This window comes from Dendrobates tinctorius, unplaced genomic scaffold (assembly GCF_039654945.1).
Source record: "Dendrobates tinctorius isolate UK_male_01 unplaced genomic scaffold, ASM3965494v1 ptg000079l, whole genome shotgun sequence".
Lineage (NCBI taxonomy): Eukaryota > Metazoa > Chordata > Amphibia > Anura > Dendrobatidae > Dendrobates > Dendrobates tinctorius.
Genome location: NW_027361747.1, coordinates 27,715,817 through 27,731,384, shown reverse-complemented (window position 1 = coordinate 27,731,384; position 15,568 = coordinate 27,715,817). Strand labels below are relative to the sequence as shown.

At 47.6% G+C, this 15,568-nt stretch overlaps 1 protein-coding gene across 1 annotated transcript in view; it reads left to right on the top strand.

The window, feature by feature from the left end:
* MTMR7 (myotubularin related protein 7) overlaps positions 1-15,568 on the top strand; it is an 86,889-nt gene that overhangs the window by 25,282 nt on the left and 46,039 nt on the right. Inside the window, exons 2-3 of the mRNA XM_073583612.1 lie at positions 874-996; positions 5,434-5,596. Of these exons, the coding sequence (XP_073439713.1) occupies positions 874-996; positions 5,434-5,596 (286 nt within the window). The remainder of the gene's footprint in view (positions 1-873; positions 997-5,433; positions 5,597-15,568) is intronic.

The window sequence follows — 15,568 nt, the reverse complement described above, 5'->3', positions numbered from 1 at the left end:
TTTTAATTTTTTTTTACAGCAGTAGATATTAACCATTTACAGTTTCCTATGTTACAGAATTGCAATGTATCGGTAAAAACCGGATGCCATACTGTGGCTCTGATTTTTTTTTTTCGCACCCATATATTAGTAACAGCTACTATATAATTGTCTAATTCTGTCTGACTCTCTGTTTGTAACGGAAATCCCGTGTCACTGATTTGTCGCGCCAGGGTGACCGTGACCAATCAGCGACAGGCGCAGTCCGGCTGCAAATTGTCGCGGAATACGAACGACGCACACCACCCCTACCGTCGGGAGATCTGCGGCGCTAGCCGCTGATCTCCCGACGGTTGCCGCGGGTCAACTCCTGCCGCAGGTCATCTCCTGCCGCACGGAGGTCAGCAGCGACGCAGCCGGGAGATGACCGGCGCTAGCCTGGAATCAGCGACAGGTGCAGTCCGCCCGTAAATTGGCGCGGAATTCAAACGCCGCACGCCACTTCAAAAATAAACTACATACATATTCTAGAATACCCGATGCATTAGAATCGGGCCACCATCTAGTAGTAACATAGTTAGCAAGGCCAAAAAAAGACATTTGTCTATCCAGCTCAGCCTATATTCCGTCAGAATAAATCCCCAGATCCAGAAACTATTCTATGCTGAGATTTTTTTCACATGCTCATCTGCACTGCCCCATTGAGTAACATTGGTCCATTTTTTTCTCGGACAGGACTCTGACTCGGAAATACAGCCATGTGAACGAGCTCTTACAGAAATTTTAGAACTGCAGTTCACACCAAAACATAGTGTATCATTCTACATAGAAAATGGAGGCCATTTTGTGCAATATGAACTAATCTGTGTTCTTGTTCCCTTTTAACTCCTGAAGGTTGAAAATGTCCGCCTGCTTGACCGAATATCCTCTAGAAAGCCAGTTTTGGGAACCTTGTATCTCACAGCAACGCATGTCATCTTTGTGGAAAATATCTCAGAAACTCGCAAGGAAACTTGGGTTAGTTAACATTTATTTAGTATTTTGTAGATATATAAAATATATGTACATTTCGTTACCTTTCATAAATTAATTTCTTCCCACATTTGTAACGTGCGATAGTGTATGGAGCAGTGTCAGCTAAACAATGGAGGGGTTGTGGCGCTTGATAGAGCATCATCGCTCTTCGTTCAGGTGATTGGTGGGTTTGCTGTGGGTCAGACCCCTATTGCAATATTGATGGCCTATGTTATCGATAATTTTGTTCCAGACTTGGGTGGGTGTGGAGAATTGCACACCTTGGAGCACATTTATCATTGCATTTGTGCCTAAATGTTTAAAAATTAAAACATTTAATTCACGTAAAAGCCTAAGTCAAATTTATCACTGGTTTCTACATATTACTACACCATTTTCGTACATAAGTCAACACTTCAAAATAATGAGAAAGGTGGCTGTGGTCAACGTCTTGGTGTGAAGTACAATATATATAAATTCATTTCTGTATAAATTTCGCAAAACAGTTGTATAGTCTAGAAAGATCACAGATGTCTTAAAAAAGGTGTGGAAGAAATATACACTGCTCAAAAAAATAAAGGGAACACAAACAACAGAATACAACTCCAAGTAAATCAAACTTCTGTGAGATCAAACTGTCCACTTAGGAAGCAACACTGACTGACAATCAATTTCACATGCTGTTGTGCAAATGGAATAGCCAACAGATGGAAATTATTGGCAATTATGAAGACACCCTCAATAAAAGGAGTGGTTCTGCAGGTTGGGACCACAGACCACATCTCAGTATCAATGCTTTCTTGCTGATGTTTTGGTCACTTTTGAATGTTGGTTGTGCTTTCACACTCGTGGTAGCTTGAGACGGACTCTACAACACACACAAGTGGCTTAGGTAGTGCAACTCATCCAGGATAAATAAATAATAATAATTTTTATTTTTATATAGCGCTAACATATTCCGTAGCGCTTTACAATTTGCACACATTATCATCACTGTCCCCAATGGGGCTCACAATCTAGAATGGCACATCAATGCGAGCAGTGGCAAGAAGGCTTACTGTGTCTGTCAGCGTAGTGTCCAGAGGCTGGAGGCGCTACCAGGATACAGGCCAGTACACCAGGAGACGTGGAGGTGGCCGTAGGAGGGCAACAACCCAGCAGCAGGACCGCTACCTCCACCTTTGTGCAAGGAGGAACAGGAGGAGCACTGCCAGAGCCCTGCAAATTGACCTCCATCAGGCCACAAATGTGCATGTGTCTGCACAAACTGTTAGAAACCGACTCCATGAGGATGGTCTGAGTGCCCGACGTCCACAGATGGGGGTTGTGCTCACAGCCCAACACCATGCAGAACGCTTGGCATTTGCCACAGAACACCAGGATTGGCAAATTCCCCACTGGTGCCATGTCACAGACGTGACAGAGTCTGGAGACACCGTGGAGAGCGACCTGCTGCCTGCAACATCCTTCAGCATGACCAGATTGGCAGTGGGTCAGAAATGGTGTGGGGTGGCATTTCTTTGGCGGCCCGCACAGTCCTCCATATGCTCGCCAGAGGTAGCCTGACTGCCATTAGGTACCGAGATGAGAGCCTAAGACCCCTTGTGAGACCATATGCTGGTGTGGTTGGCCCTGGGTTCCTCCTAATGTAGGACAATACCAGACCTCATGTGGCTGGAGTGTTTCAGCAGTTCCTGCAAGATGAAGGCACTCTACGGCCCTCCAAAGAAATGACACCCCACACCATTACTGACCCCCTGCCAAACCTGTCATGCTGAATTTGGATGTTGCAGGCAGCAGATCGCTCTCCAAGGCATCTCCAGACTCTGTCACGTCTGTCACATGTGCTCAATGTGAACCTGCTTTCATCTGTGAAGAAGAGCACAGGGCGCCAGTGGTGAACTTGCCAATCCTGGTGTCCTGTGGCAAATGCCAAGCATCCTGCACGGTGTTGGGCTGTGAGCACAACCCTCATTTGTGGACATCAGGCACTCAGACCATCCTCATGGAGTCAGCTTCTAACCGTTTGTGCAGACACATGCACATTTGTAGCCTGCTGGAGATCATTTTGCAGGGCTCTAGCAGTGTGCCTTCTGTTCCTCCTTGGACAAAGGCTGAGGTAGCGTCCTGCTGCTGGGTTGTTACCCTCCTACTGCCCCCTCCATGTCTCCTGGTGTACTGGCCTGTCTCCTGGTAGCGCGTCCAGCCTTTGGACACTACGCTGACAGACACAGCAAACCTTCTTGCCACAGCTCATATTGATGTGCCATCCTGGATGAGCTGCACTACCTGAGCCACTTGTATGGGTTGTAGAGTCCGTCTTATGCTACCACGACTGTGAAAGCACAACCAACATTCAAAAGTGACCAAAACATCAGCCAGAAAGCATTGGTACTGAGATGTGGTCTGTGGTCCCCACCTGCAGAACCACTCCTTTATTGAGGGTGTCTTGATAATTGCCAATAATTTCCATCTGTTGTCTATTCCATTTGCACAACAGCATGTGAAATTGATTGTCAATCAGTATTGCTTCCTAAGTGAACAGTTTGAGTTCACAGAAGTTTGATTTACTTGAGTTATATTCTGTTGTTTAAGTGTTCCCTTTATTGTTTTGAGCAGTGTATGTAAGCCCTAATTCAGATGATAAAAAATGGTCTTCAGTCTTTTGTACCTGAGTTTCATTAGTGTTTGGTCCAAGAGTCAGGTTTTACCATCAGTGTTTCATCAGTGATTTTCACTTACTGTGTCCTTTAGGCCCCTATCTGGCCTATCATGACTACTGCAAAGAGACGTATACCATGCAGTACTTTTTTTGTTATAAAGGGGCCTTATGGTGGACAGAAGACTATGAATCCATCCTGATTGTGGTCATGGTCGGGCGCTTACCTCCTGAATATGTGCACTTAGGCTTCCAACTATTTTTAAATTGCATAAAAAGTCACAATTTGGACAGCTAGATTTGGACAATATGGATAAAGATGGAGTGGCGGAGGCAAAATGAGTTCTGTAGATATTTAGAGCAAATTACGTTATCTTTGATAAATGTGAGTCTCTATGTGCAAGTGTAAAGGTTCACAATGTTAAATGACCGGCAACATACTTTTCGATCGGCGGCCGTTTAATATTGTGTTCACATATTCCAACCCTACTTCAGTAGAGCACTAGAATATCTGTAATAAACTGATGTGCTGCTAAGAACGGTGATCTTTTCTGCAGCACAAAAGATCATTTCATCCAACAAACAAGTGTTTTGCTCAGTCGTCGGATGATCGGCAGCCTGTTTACACTGCATGATTATCATGAAGCGAGCATTCTTAGGAATCCCAAGGATAATTATGCAGCGTAAATGGACCTCAGGCCGGGATCACACATGCAAAAAACTCGGACAAGTCTCGCATCTTAATACCCGACACTGCCGCTGACACTCGGGAGCGGAGCGTGCAGCTGCAAAGAAATACATGCAACTGACCGGAATGCTCCCGAGTGCCGGCGGCAGTGTCGGGTATTAAGATGCGAGACTCGTCTGAGTTTCTCGCATGTGTGATCCCGGCCTTAGCGCCATTCATTATCTTGGCAAGGGTATGTTCATAAAAAGTGGATAAGTTAGGGATTTTCTGATGTGGAAAATCTGCTTCTTATTACAGTTGCAGCAAAATGGATGAGATTTGACTTTTCTCAATCGGTGTATGTACTTATTTGTCTTGTGGGAAGCTAAACTATTCCTGTGACTTGTCAGTAAGGATTTTCACTGCAGATTACATTTCATAACCTGAAATTAACAGCAAATCACAAGATAAATCTGCAACCAATCGTGTGGATATTGCAACAGATTCGCAAAATCAACAGCAATTTTTTTTTTTCTGTTTTATATATGGACGTACTCTAATGAATCTCTGCCATTATGTTCTTACACTTCAAGACTTTTTGCACTTAACTAGTTTTGACGTTTAGGCCATGTGCACACGTTGCGGATTCTGCTGCGGATCCGCAGCGTTTTTGGCCCTGCGGGTCCGCAGCAGATTTAGCTGTGTTGTACAGTACCATTGTTTTTAATGGTAAAATGAAAAACGCTGTGCACTTGCTGCGGATTTTTCCACGCGGATTTGCTGCGGGTTCAAATCCGCAGCATGTCAATTCTTCGTGCGGATTCCGCTGCGGTTTCACACCTTATCCATTGTAGAGGTGTGAAACCGCAGGGCTAAACCGCAGGCTAATCCGCAGGTAAACCGCAGGTCTTTTGACCTGAGAATTTACCTGCGGATTTTGCCAAATCCGCGCGGAAAAATCCGCAGGACATAAATCTACGTGTGCACATAGCCTTAATTGGATGCGCGCCTCTACCTTCTGCGTCTTCTGTCGCTGCTCCTAATCTGTCAGCGGTAAACTTAACACATTGTCAGTGATGTATCAGGTTTTCTGTGATTTATATTATATTTATAGATTCTCCACAGTCTGATCTCTGGGATTGAAAAACAAGCAACGACGGCTTCAGGTTGTCCATTACTTCTGCGCTGTAAGAACTTCCAGATTATACAGCTCATCATCCCTCAGGAAAGAGACTGCCATGATATCTACATATCTCTAGCCAGACTCTCACGACCAGGTATTATATGAACAGGATTACTGGAGGATGGCAAAACATTCGCAAGATAGTAATATCTTTATATCATGAATTAACTAACACTAATTCACTGTGTCTCATATATTATTTAATCTCTTAGCTATATCCTTTAAGGTGTGTTCACACAATGGTTTTTTCAGGCAGATTTAGAGCAGTTTCCCTTTGAAAATCACCTGAAAATGTGCCCAGAAAATGGGGAAAAGAATGAACATATGTATTTCTACATGTATGTAAAAATAGCTCAGGCTTCTGAGTGTATTTTAACCGCTTAAAGGGGTTATCCAGGAATTTTTTTTCTTAAAATGTGCTTAAGTATTAACAGGCAGGTAGTTGCTGACTACCTGACTGCTGTACCTGGCGCCAATCTCTATCGGCATAGAGTTGTCACAGACAGCTCCTGCCAGCAATTCAGCACCTTCCACTGACGTCGCATCAGCAGCCGAATGAAGAAGAGCTGTTCTGTTGATGTGGAGCAGCTGATTCGCCGGCAGGAGCAGTCTATGACCACTCTGCCGGTTCCAGGTTTAATATTATTTATGTTTTTATAGCGCAATTTATTCCATGGCTTTATGTGTGAAAAGGGATATACATAGTGAAAAACAACCATAATAATCATGAACAGTACAAGTTACCGACTGGTACTGGAGGAGAGAGGACCCTGCCTGCGAGGGAAGGGTGAGGATACAATAGGTGAGAGTTGAGCTGGTCAAGCAGCAGTATGGTGGTATGATGGTTACTGCAGGTTTTACACTTGTCGGAAGAGGTAGGTCTTTAGGTTCCTTTTAAAGGTTTCCACAGTAGGCGAGAGTCTGATATTTTGTGTTAGAGAGATTGGGATGCTCGGGAGAAATCTTTTATGCGATTGTGGGAAGAGCTGAGTAAAGAAGGAGATCTTGTGAGGTCTAGGTCAAAGATGTAGGGAGGAGACAGGTTGTGGATGGCTTTGTATGTCATGGTTAGGGTTTTGAACTGGAGTCTGTGCGCTGTGGGCAGCCAGTGAAGGGATTGACAAAGAGGAGAAGCTGAAATAGCGGGTAAACAGGTGGATTAGTCAGGCAGCCAAGTTTAGGATAAATTAGAAGGGTGCAAGACAGTTAGAAGGGAGGTCACAAACTAGGAGGTTGCAGTAGTCAAGGCGGGAGATGAGAGCATGCACTAGTGTTTTTGCAAATTCTTGTTTAAGAAATGTACGGATCTGGGAAATATTTTTCAGTTGGAGTTCGAAGGATGTGGAAAGGGCTTGGATATATGGTTTGAAGGATAAAGCAGAGTCAAGGGTTACCCTGAGGCAGCTAACTTGCAAGACTGGGGAGAGTGATCAGCCATTGATTTTGATCGATAGGTCTGTAGTGGAGATTGAGTTAGATGGGGGAAAGATGATGAATTCTGTTTTGCCCATGTTAAGTTTTAGAAATCGAGTAGAGAAGAAAGGTGAAGTAGTGGGCAGACATTGTGGGTTTCTGGTTAGTAAGGAGGTGATATCGGGTCCAAAGAGGTAGATCTGTATGTCATCTGCATAGAGGTGATACTGAAATCCGTGAGATTCTATGAGCTGTTCAAGGCTGAAGGTGTAGATGGAGTGTCACGCCGCCTGTCACGCCGCTCCCACCTGGAGGCAGGACCCCGGGTTCGTCATCACCACTTCCGGTGCCGCGGCCGCTCCGAGGGTCCCGTCGGGTGCGCACGCGCACCTCTCGCTCCTAGCTCCGTGGTTGCGCTATGTTCGAGTGGGAACGCGCGCTTTGCCCACCTCTGTCTTCGTTCTTGTCCTCTCTTTGATACTGGAGGACTTGATCCGGAAGTTCTTGTACTCATGTGCTCTATCAGGCTACCTCTTCCTATGGGAGGTGCCTGATTATTGTTGTGCTTCCTGACTTGGTCTTGTTAGTCCTTGCCTGGCTGTGCACTGTATTCGGGTCCTCTGCCTTTTGCTCTATTCCTGAACTCTGCCTTGCGCTCTGTTCCTATACTCTGCCTAGCCGTGCTTCCCAGCATATGCTCCGTGCATAGACTCTGCTCTGTGTTCTGTCTAACTTTGCTCTCTGGCGTGCTCTCCGTGCACGCTCTGTCTGACTCTGTACTGTGGCGTGCACCTTTGCACACGCCCTGCGTTGCTCACACCCGGCGTGCTTGCCTGTACACGCCATACGTGCTCTCGTGTACTCGCCTTGCACTATCTAGCATCCAGTACACTCCAGTGTACACTCCTAGTATTTTCCTGCACTCTCTGTGCTCCCGTACACTCGTCCTGTTTACTCTGCGTGTCCCTGTGCTCAAGCTGTGCACACTCTGGCACTCTGCACAACCCTGGTTCCTAGACACATTCACTCGTGTCTAATGTGAGCTGGCCACCTGGTGCCAGGAGTCGTGGTACCATACCCCCTTGGGCTTGCCCCTGACACTCCCTGTATAGGGGGTAGTCCTCACTAGGCCAGCTCGCCCCGGGAAAGTTGGTGCCACTCCAGGAGTCGTCACAGTATAATCAGGTCATGGACCCTGCTGGTACCACGGCTTCCGCCCAGAAGGAGCTGCTCTTCCTACGGGAAAACCAGACCAGGATCATGTCCTTTTTTAAATCCTTGGCGTCCCGTCTGTCCTCCTTGCAATCCTCTGATCCTGGGAATGCATCCCAGCTAGCCAGTGTCCAACAAGAGCTCCCTCAGCAACGCGACACCCAGGCCCAAATCCTCAGCTATATGGCGTCAGTGGATAACCGGCTCCTTTCACTTCAGTCCGCTGCCTCCGTTTCTGCCCAGGCTTCGGCCCCGAACCCGCTGCCAAGTTTTGTCGGGGTTTTTTGAACCAATGCCGGTTGCATTTTGAGCTCTTGCCGCAGCAATACCCCACCGATCGTGCTAAAATTGCTTTTGTAGTTTCCCACTTAGAGGGAGAGGCGTTGGCATGGGTAAACCCTCTCTGGGAGCGTGATGATCTCCTCGTCTCTCAGCTTTCCACCTTTTTGGACACCTTTCGCAAGGTGTTCGACGAGCCGGGTCTCTGGCTTCTGCCACCGAGTCCCTCTTTAACCTCCACCAGGGTAATCTATCGGTAGGACAATATGCCATCCGATTTCGCACCTTGTCCTCCGAACTCGTTTGGAACAATGAGGCCCTCGTGGGGGCCTTCTGGCATGGCCTGTCCGGTCGGAATAAAGATGAACTGGCGGGTCGGGATACCCCCACCTCTTTGGTGGAGTTGATCTCTCTTGCCACACGCATTGACCTGCGTTTTCAAGAGCGTACCCGTGAGGCAGCCAGAGAGAGAGAAGATCTCCTTGTCTCCCTCCGTCTACTTGCAGTCCTCCCCGCTCACAACCCGTGCCTTCTTCTGCGGTCCCCGCTCCAGATCCTATGCAGGTGGACCGTTTCAAGATGGCCGCAATGAGAGGCTCACACAAGGACTATGTCTTTACTGTGGGAGTCCGTCTCATCTTCTTTGCTCCTGTTTCAAGAAGCCAGGAAACTTCTCCGCCTAGGTGTGGTAGGAGAGGCCTCCCTGGGTATACGTGACTCCTCTCCTCCCTTGATCGAGTCTGTTCTGTTGTATGTGGACTCTAAGCGCTATTCTGAAGAGGCTTTCTTAGACTCAGGAGCGGCAGGGAACTTTATTAGGCTGGAGGCGGTTAAAAAATACCGGATTCCTGTCAGATCCCTGGAGACTCCTCGGTTAATTGCTTTGGTCGATGGTAAACTCTTGCAGGAGACCGTTACCCATATCACCGAGGAGATAGAGATGCAGATTGGAGCTCTGCACCGGGAGATTTCCGTCCATGTCTTGTCAGCTATGTCCCGCGGACTGCTTCTTGGTCTCCCTTGGTTACAGACTCATGAGACAACCCTGGACTGTCGGTCGGGCAACATACTCCGCTGGGGGCCATCTTGTCAGGAGAAATGCTTGTCATCCGTCCATCCCATGAACTTTACCTGTCTGTCCTCAGCACCTGCTGATCTGCCGTCGGCTTATTGGTCTTTCACGGATGTCTTCGACAAAAAGGAGGCAGAGACACTGCCTCCTCATTGTCCATACGACTTCCCGATTGACCTTGTTCCTGGCGCTACCCCACCCAGGGGCAGAATTTACCCGCTTTCGCCTGCTGAAGCCCAAGCTATGTCAGATTATATCCAAGAGAATTTTGCCAGAGGTTTCATCCGCAAGTCCTCTTCACCCGCAGGAGCAGGATTCTTCTTTGTCAAAAAGGAAGGCTCCCTCCGCCCCTACATAGACTTTCGAGGGCTGAACGATATCACAGACAAGAATAAGTACCCACTACTACAGATCCCAGAGCAGTTCGACCGGCTAAGAGGAGCGCAAATTTTTACCAAGTTGGATCTTCGTGGGGCCTACAACTTAGTCCGTATTCGCTCCGGTGATGAGTGGAAAACCACCTTTAACACCTGAGACGGTCACTATGAGTACTTGGCCATGCCCTTCGGCCTTTGCAATGTCGCGGCGGTATTCCAGGAGTTCGTGAATGACGTCTTCCGGGATATGATGTACTTCTGCGTGGTAGTCTACTTGAACGATATCCTTGTGTTTTCCTCTGATCTGTCTGCTCACAGAAAAAACGTGCGCCAGGTGCTCTTGCGCTTGAGGGAGAACCGCCTTTACGCTAAGCTCGAGAAATGTGTCTTCGAACAGACGTCCTTGCCATTCCTGGGGTACATTATTTCAGACTCCGGTCTACAAATGGACCCGGCGAATGTGTCTGCCGTTCTCGATTGGCCACGGCCCCGTGGAGTGAAGGCAATCCAACGTTTCCTCGGCTTTGCGAACTACTATCGGCAGTTCGTTCCCCATTTTTCTTTGTTGGTTCGCCCTATCTCATCCCTAATCCGCAAAGGGGCTAACCCGAATGCTTGGTCCCCAGAGGCAGAAGAAGCTTTCCAGTCCTTGAAACAAGCTTTCGCCTCTGCTCCAGCGCTTCATCGCCCTGAGGTTAATAAACCTTTCACTCTCGAGGTGGACGCATCTTCTGCCGGGGTTGGCGTTGTCCTTCTGCAGAGGTCATCTTCTGGACACCTAGTCACCTGTGGCTTCTTTTCTAAAAATGTTCCCCCCGTCTGAGCGAAACTACTCCATCGGCGACACAGAGCTGTTGGCCATTAAATTGGCTCTGGAGGAATAGAGATACTTACTGGAAGGTGCCATAAATCCGTTCAAGAGCTATACGGACCATAAGAACCTTCCGTACATCCAGTCCACTCAGACACTCAATCCCCGGCAAGCCAGGTGGTCTTTATTCTTCGCCCGCTTTGACTTTGAACTTCATTTTCGGCCCGGCGATAAAAACGTTAAAGTGAATACGTTGTCAAGGTCTTTCTAGTCGACTAGTCGACTGATGCTGAAGAAGAGCCTTCTCATATCATCAACCAGTCTAAGGTGATTACCGTGGCTCCTGTCAGGTTGGCCACGTTACCTCCGGGAAGAACCTTTGTGGCTGAGAACAACCGGAGACAAGTGTTGAACTGGGGAGTCGGGACATTCGTCCAAGATTGCTGGCCACGTTGGTGTCAAGAAGACACTCTCCCTAATTTCTCGCTACTATTGGTGGCCATCCCTTTCCCAGGATGTCAAAGACTTTGTGGCTTCTTGTCCTTCCTGCGCTCAGAACAAAGTACCCAGACAGTCACCCTCCGATCTTCTGCTTCCACTTCCTGTACCTTCGGTTCCATGGCAGCACATAGCCATGGATTTCATCACCGATTTGCCTCGTTCCTCCGGTTGCACTGTGGTCCTGGTGGTTGTAGACCGATTCTCGAAAATGGCCCATTTCATTCCTCTTCCTGGTCTACCCACGGCCCCTGAATTGGCGAAGATCTTCATTTCCCACGTCTTCAGAATCCACGGTTTCCCGCTGCACATCGTATCTGACAGAGGGGTTCAATTCACGTCCCGGTTTTGGAGAGCTCTTTGTGGACTCATGAAGGTGACATTGGACTTCTCTTCCGCCTATCACCCCTAAACCAATGGGCAGACGGAACGTACCAACCAGATCCTTACATCCTATCTCTGGCACTTTACTAATGCTCATCAAAATGACTGGGCCTGTCTACTTCCTTGGGCTGAATTTGCCTACAATAACCACTCCAGCGAATCGTCCACCAAGTCTCCCTTCTTCATCGTTTACAGACAGCATCCCAGTGTGCCTCTTCCGGTACTTCCTTTCTCGGGGGTACCTGTGGCCGGCTCTATCCGTGGAGTTCTCCAGGGTATGGCAGGAGACCAGAACCACTCTTGAGAAAGCACGTGACAAGATGAAACAACATGCTGACAAGAGGCGCCTGGACATTCCTCCGTATCTTCCTAGTGACAAGGTGTGGCTTTCCTCCAGACACATTTGCCTTAAGGTACCATCTTACAAACTGGGCCCTCGTTACATTGGTCTTTTTGAGGTTATCAGGCACATTAATGATGCTGCGTACAAACTGAAATTACCCCCTTCACTCCGTATTCCCAATTCCTTCCATGTCTCCCTCCTCAAACCTGTGGTACTGAACCGGTTCCATCCTTCTACTGGCCACTCTCCCCAGCCTGTTGGCATGGGGAATGAGTTTGAGGTAAACGACATTCTGGCCCTGAAGAAGTTAAGAGGGAAAACTCTTTTCTTAATTGATTGGAAGGGTTTTGGACCTGAAGAAAGGTCATGGGAAGCCAGAGAGAATATCCATGCTCCTCAGATTTTGTCTAAGTTTCTTCCAGCCTTAGAAAGAGGGGGTGTAAAGGGGGGGGGTACTGTGATGCCGCCTGTCACGCCGCTCCCACCTGGGGACGGGACCCTGGGTTTGTCATCACCACTTCCTGTGCCGCGGCCGCTCCCAGGGTCCCGAGGGAGCTCTCGCTCCTAGCTCCGTGGTTGCGCTATGTTCCAGTGCGCACGCACGCTCTGCCCAGCTCTGTCTTCGGTCTTGTCCTCTCTTTGATACTGGAGGACTTGACCCGGAAGTTCTTGTACTCATGTGATATTTCAGGCTACCTCTTCCTATGAGAGGTGCCTGATTATTGTTGTGCTTCCTGACTTGGTCTTGTTGGTCCTTGCCTGGCTGTGCGCTGTATTCGGGTCCTCTGCCTTTTGCTCTATTCCTGAACTCTGCCTTGCGCTCTGTTCCTATACTCTGCCTAGCCGTGCTTCCTAGCATATGCTCCGTGCATACACTCTGCTCTGCGTTCTGTCTAACTTTGCACTCCGGCGTGCTCTCCGTGCACGCTCTGTCTGAATCTGTATTGTGGTGTGCACCTTTGCACGCCCCCTGCGTTGCTCACACCCGGGCGTGCTTGCCTGTACACACCATACGTGCTCTCGTGTATTCGCCTTGCACTATCTAGCATTCAGCACACTCCAGTGTACACTCCTAGTATTGTCCTGCACTCTGTGCTTCCGTACACTCGTCCTGTTTACTCTGCGTGTCCCTGTGCCCAAACTTTGCACACTCTGGCACTCTGCTCAACCCCGGTTCCTAGACACATTCACTCGTGTCTACTGTGAGCCGGCCACCTGGTGCCAGCAGTCGTGGTACCATACCCCCTTGGGCGTGTCCCTGACACTCCGTGTATAGGGGGTGGTCCTCACTAGGCCAGCTCGCCCCGGGAAGGTTGGTGCCATGACCCAGAGGGTCCACTCCATGAGTCGCCACATGGAGAAGAGTAAAGGTCCTAGAACTGAACCTTGGGGGGACACCAACAAATGGGGGATGAGAGGAGGAGGTGGTTTATGAGTGGGAGATGTCCGGTCTGCTAGGTATGAAGAGATCCAAGATAGGGTGAAGTCTGTGATGCCAAGAGATGAGAGAATCTGTACTAAAAGGGAATGGTCCACAGTGTTGAAGGCAGAGGACAGGTCAAGCAGGAGGAGGACAAAGTAAGTGTCGCTTGGCTTTGGTGGTCAGTAGATCATTGGTGACTTTAGTTAGGGCAGTCTTGGTTAAATGATGCGGTTGGAAGCCAGATTGTAAGCAGTTAAAGAGGGAGCAGGAGGAGAGGTGAGAGTTCAAGATGGACATTCTGTTCCGGTAGTTTTGAGGCATAGGGGAGAAGTGATAAGGCGTGATAGCTAGACACAGAGGATGAGGCTTTTTGATGATGGGTGTGATTGTGGCATGTTTAAAGCATCATAGGCAGGTAGTTGCCTCTGTTAACAGCCACCTGCCTGTTAGTTTTTAGGCACATTGTAAAAAGAAATCATGGATAACCTCTTTCAGGTTTTCAAAAGCGATAATTAAATAAAAGAAGTGAGCATAGCATTCTTCAGCTATTTTCTGCTCGGGAGACGCTCTAGACTTTAGGCTAATTGCCCACGTTGCAGAAATGCTGCGGAAATGTCCGCAGCATTTCGGCAACTCCCTGCAGCAGGAAAAAAAGTATGCGGATTTCGCATATGTTTCCCGCAAAACACAAGCGTTTTGCAAGCGTTTTTAGCTTGCAGAATGCTTGCGCTTTTCCAAGCGATTTGAAGCATCGCTTGGAAAAGTGATTGACAGGTTGGTCACACTTGTCAAGCATAGTGCTTGACAAGTGTGACCAACTTTTTACTGTTGATGCTGCCTATGCTGCATCAATAGTAAAAGACAGAATGTTAAAAATAATAAAAAAAAAAATAAAAAAAAAATATGGTATTCTCACCTTCTGACGTCCCCCGATGTCCTTAGCGGCGCTCCCGGTCTGTTCCGTTCCCAGGGATGCTTTGCGCGAAGGACCTTTGTAACGTCACGCTCGTGAGACCGCTACATCATCTCAGGTGATTTGCGCAATGCATCCCTGGGAACGGAAGATGCTGGCAGCGTGGCTGAGATGCGGGAAGGCTCCGGGGGCCATGACAAGGTGAGTATATCACTATTTTTTATTTTAATTCTATTTTTTACAGGATTATGGTACCCAGGGCATGGAGAAGAGTCTCCTCTCCTCCAGACCCTGGGTACCATCCGCACTTGAAGCACTCACTTTATGCATGGTGGGCATAGCCACATGCGTAAAGTGAGTGTTTCAATGCAATCCTATGGCAGCAGAATGCTGCGATTCCGCAGAAATAATGGACATGCTGCTGATTTTTCTGCTATGCGATTCCGCAGCGGGAAAATCCGCAGCATTGACATAGTAACTGTTGAATCCCATAGGATTGCATGGGAATGCGTTTTTTAAGAGTTTCCACTGCGGGAAAAATGCGGCGGAAACGCTTACAAAATGCAACGTGGGCACACAGCCTGACAATGCAACTCTCAAAAAGATGCCTGGAAGACATCTGTACATCTTTTTCTGCATTTTGTCAAAGCTTTTGCTTGAAAAACTGCTAGTGTTGATTGAAATTGAAAAATGGCCAGTAAAGAAAGACCGCCTCAAAAGCCATTGTGTGCACATTATAAAACTCCTGATAATCGTCTCCAGGACAGCACGAGCGCAAAAAAATAATTAAACTTATTTCTAAGTTTATCTATAATAATGTCATTTTTCATTAATTACAGTAGTTTTCTTTATTTCCTGGAGAACTCCTTTACTGAGGACCTATCACTTCTGAGAGAAACAAAAATGTGACAGTATATGAATTATTTTTCTCATATACACATCATTAAAGAATCGGGTGATTTCTCTCATTATTTGCCATGTTCATACGCTCAGTATTTGGTCAGTATTTTACATCAGTATTTGTAAGCCAAAACCAGGAGTGGGTGATAAATACAGAAGTGGCCACGTGTTTCTATTATACTTTTCCTCTGATTGTTCCACTCCTGGTTTTGGCTTACAAATACTGATGCAAAATACTGACCAAACACTGATAGTGTGACCATAGCCTAATAGAAATGTCGGCATTTCTGTATTATCACCCACTTGTGGTTTTGGCTTACAAATACTGAGGTAAAAAACTCACCAAGTACTGAGAGTGTGCTTTGGGCCTCTCTTTGACAGATGAAGTGCCAAATCTGGTGAGACTGTCTTCTCTGGGGACTGTGAAGGGAGAATTACAGC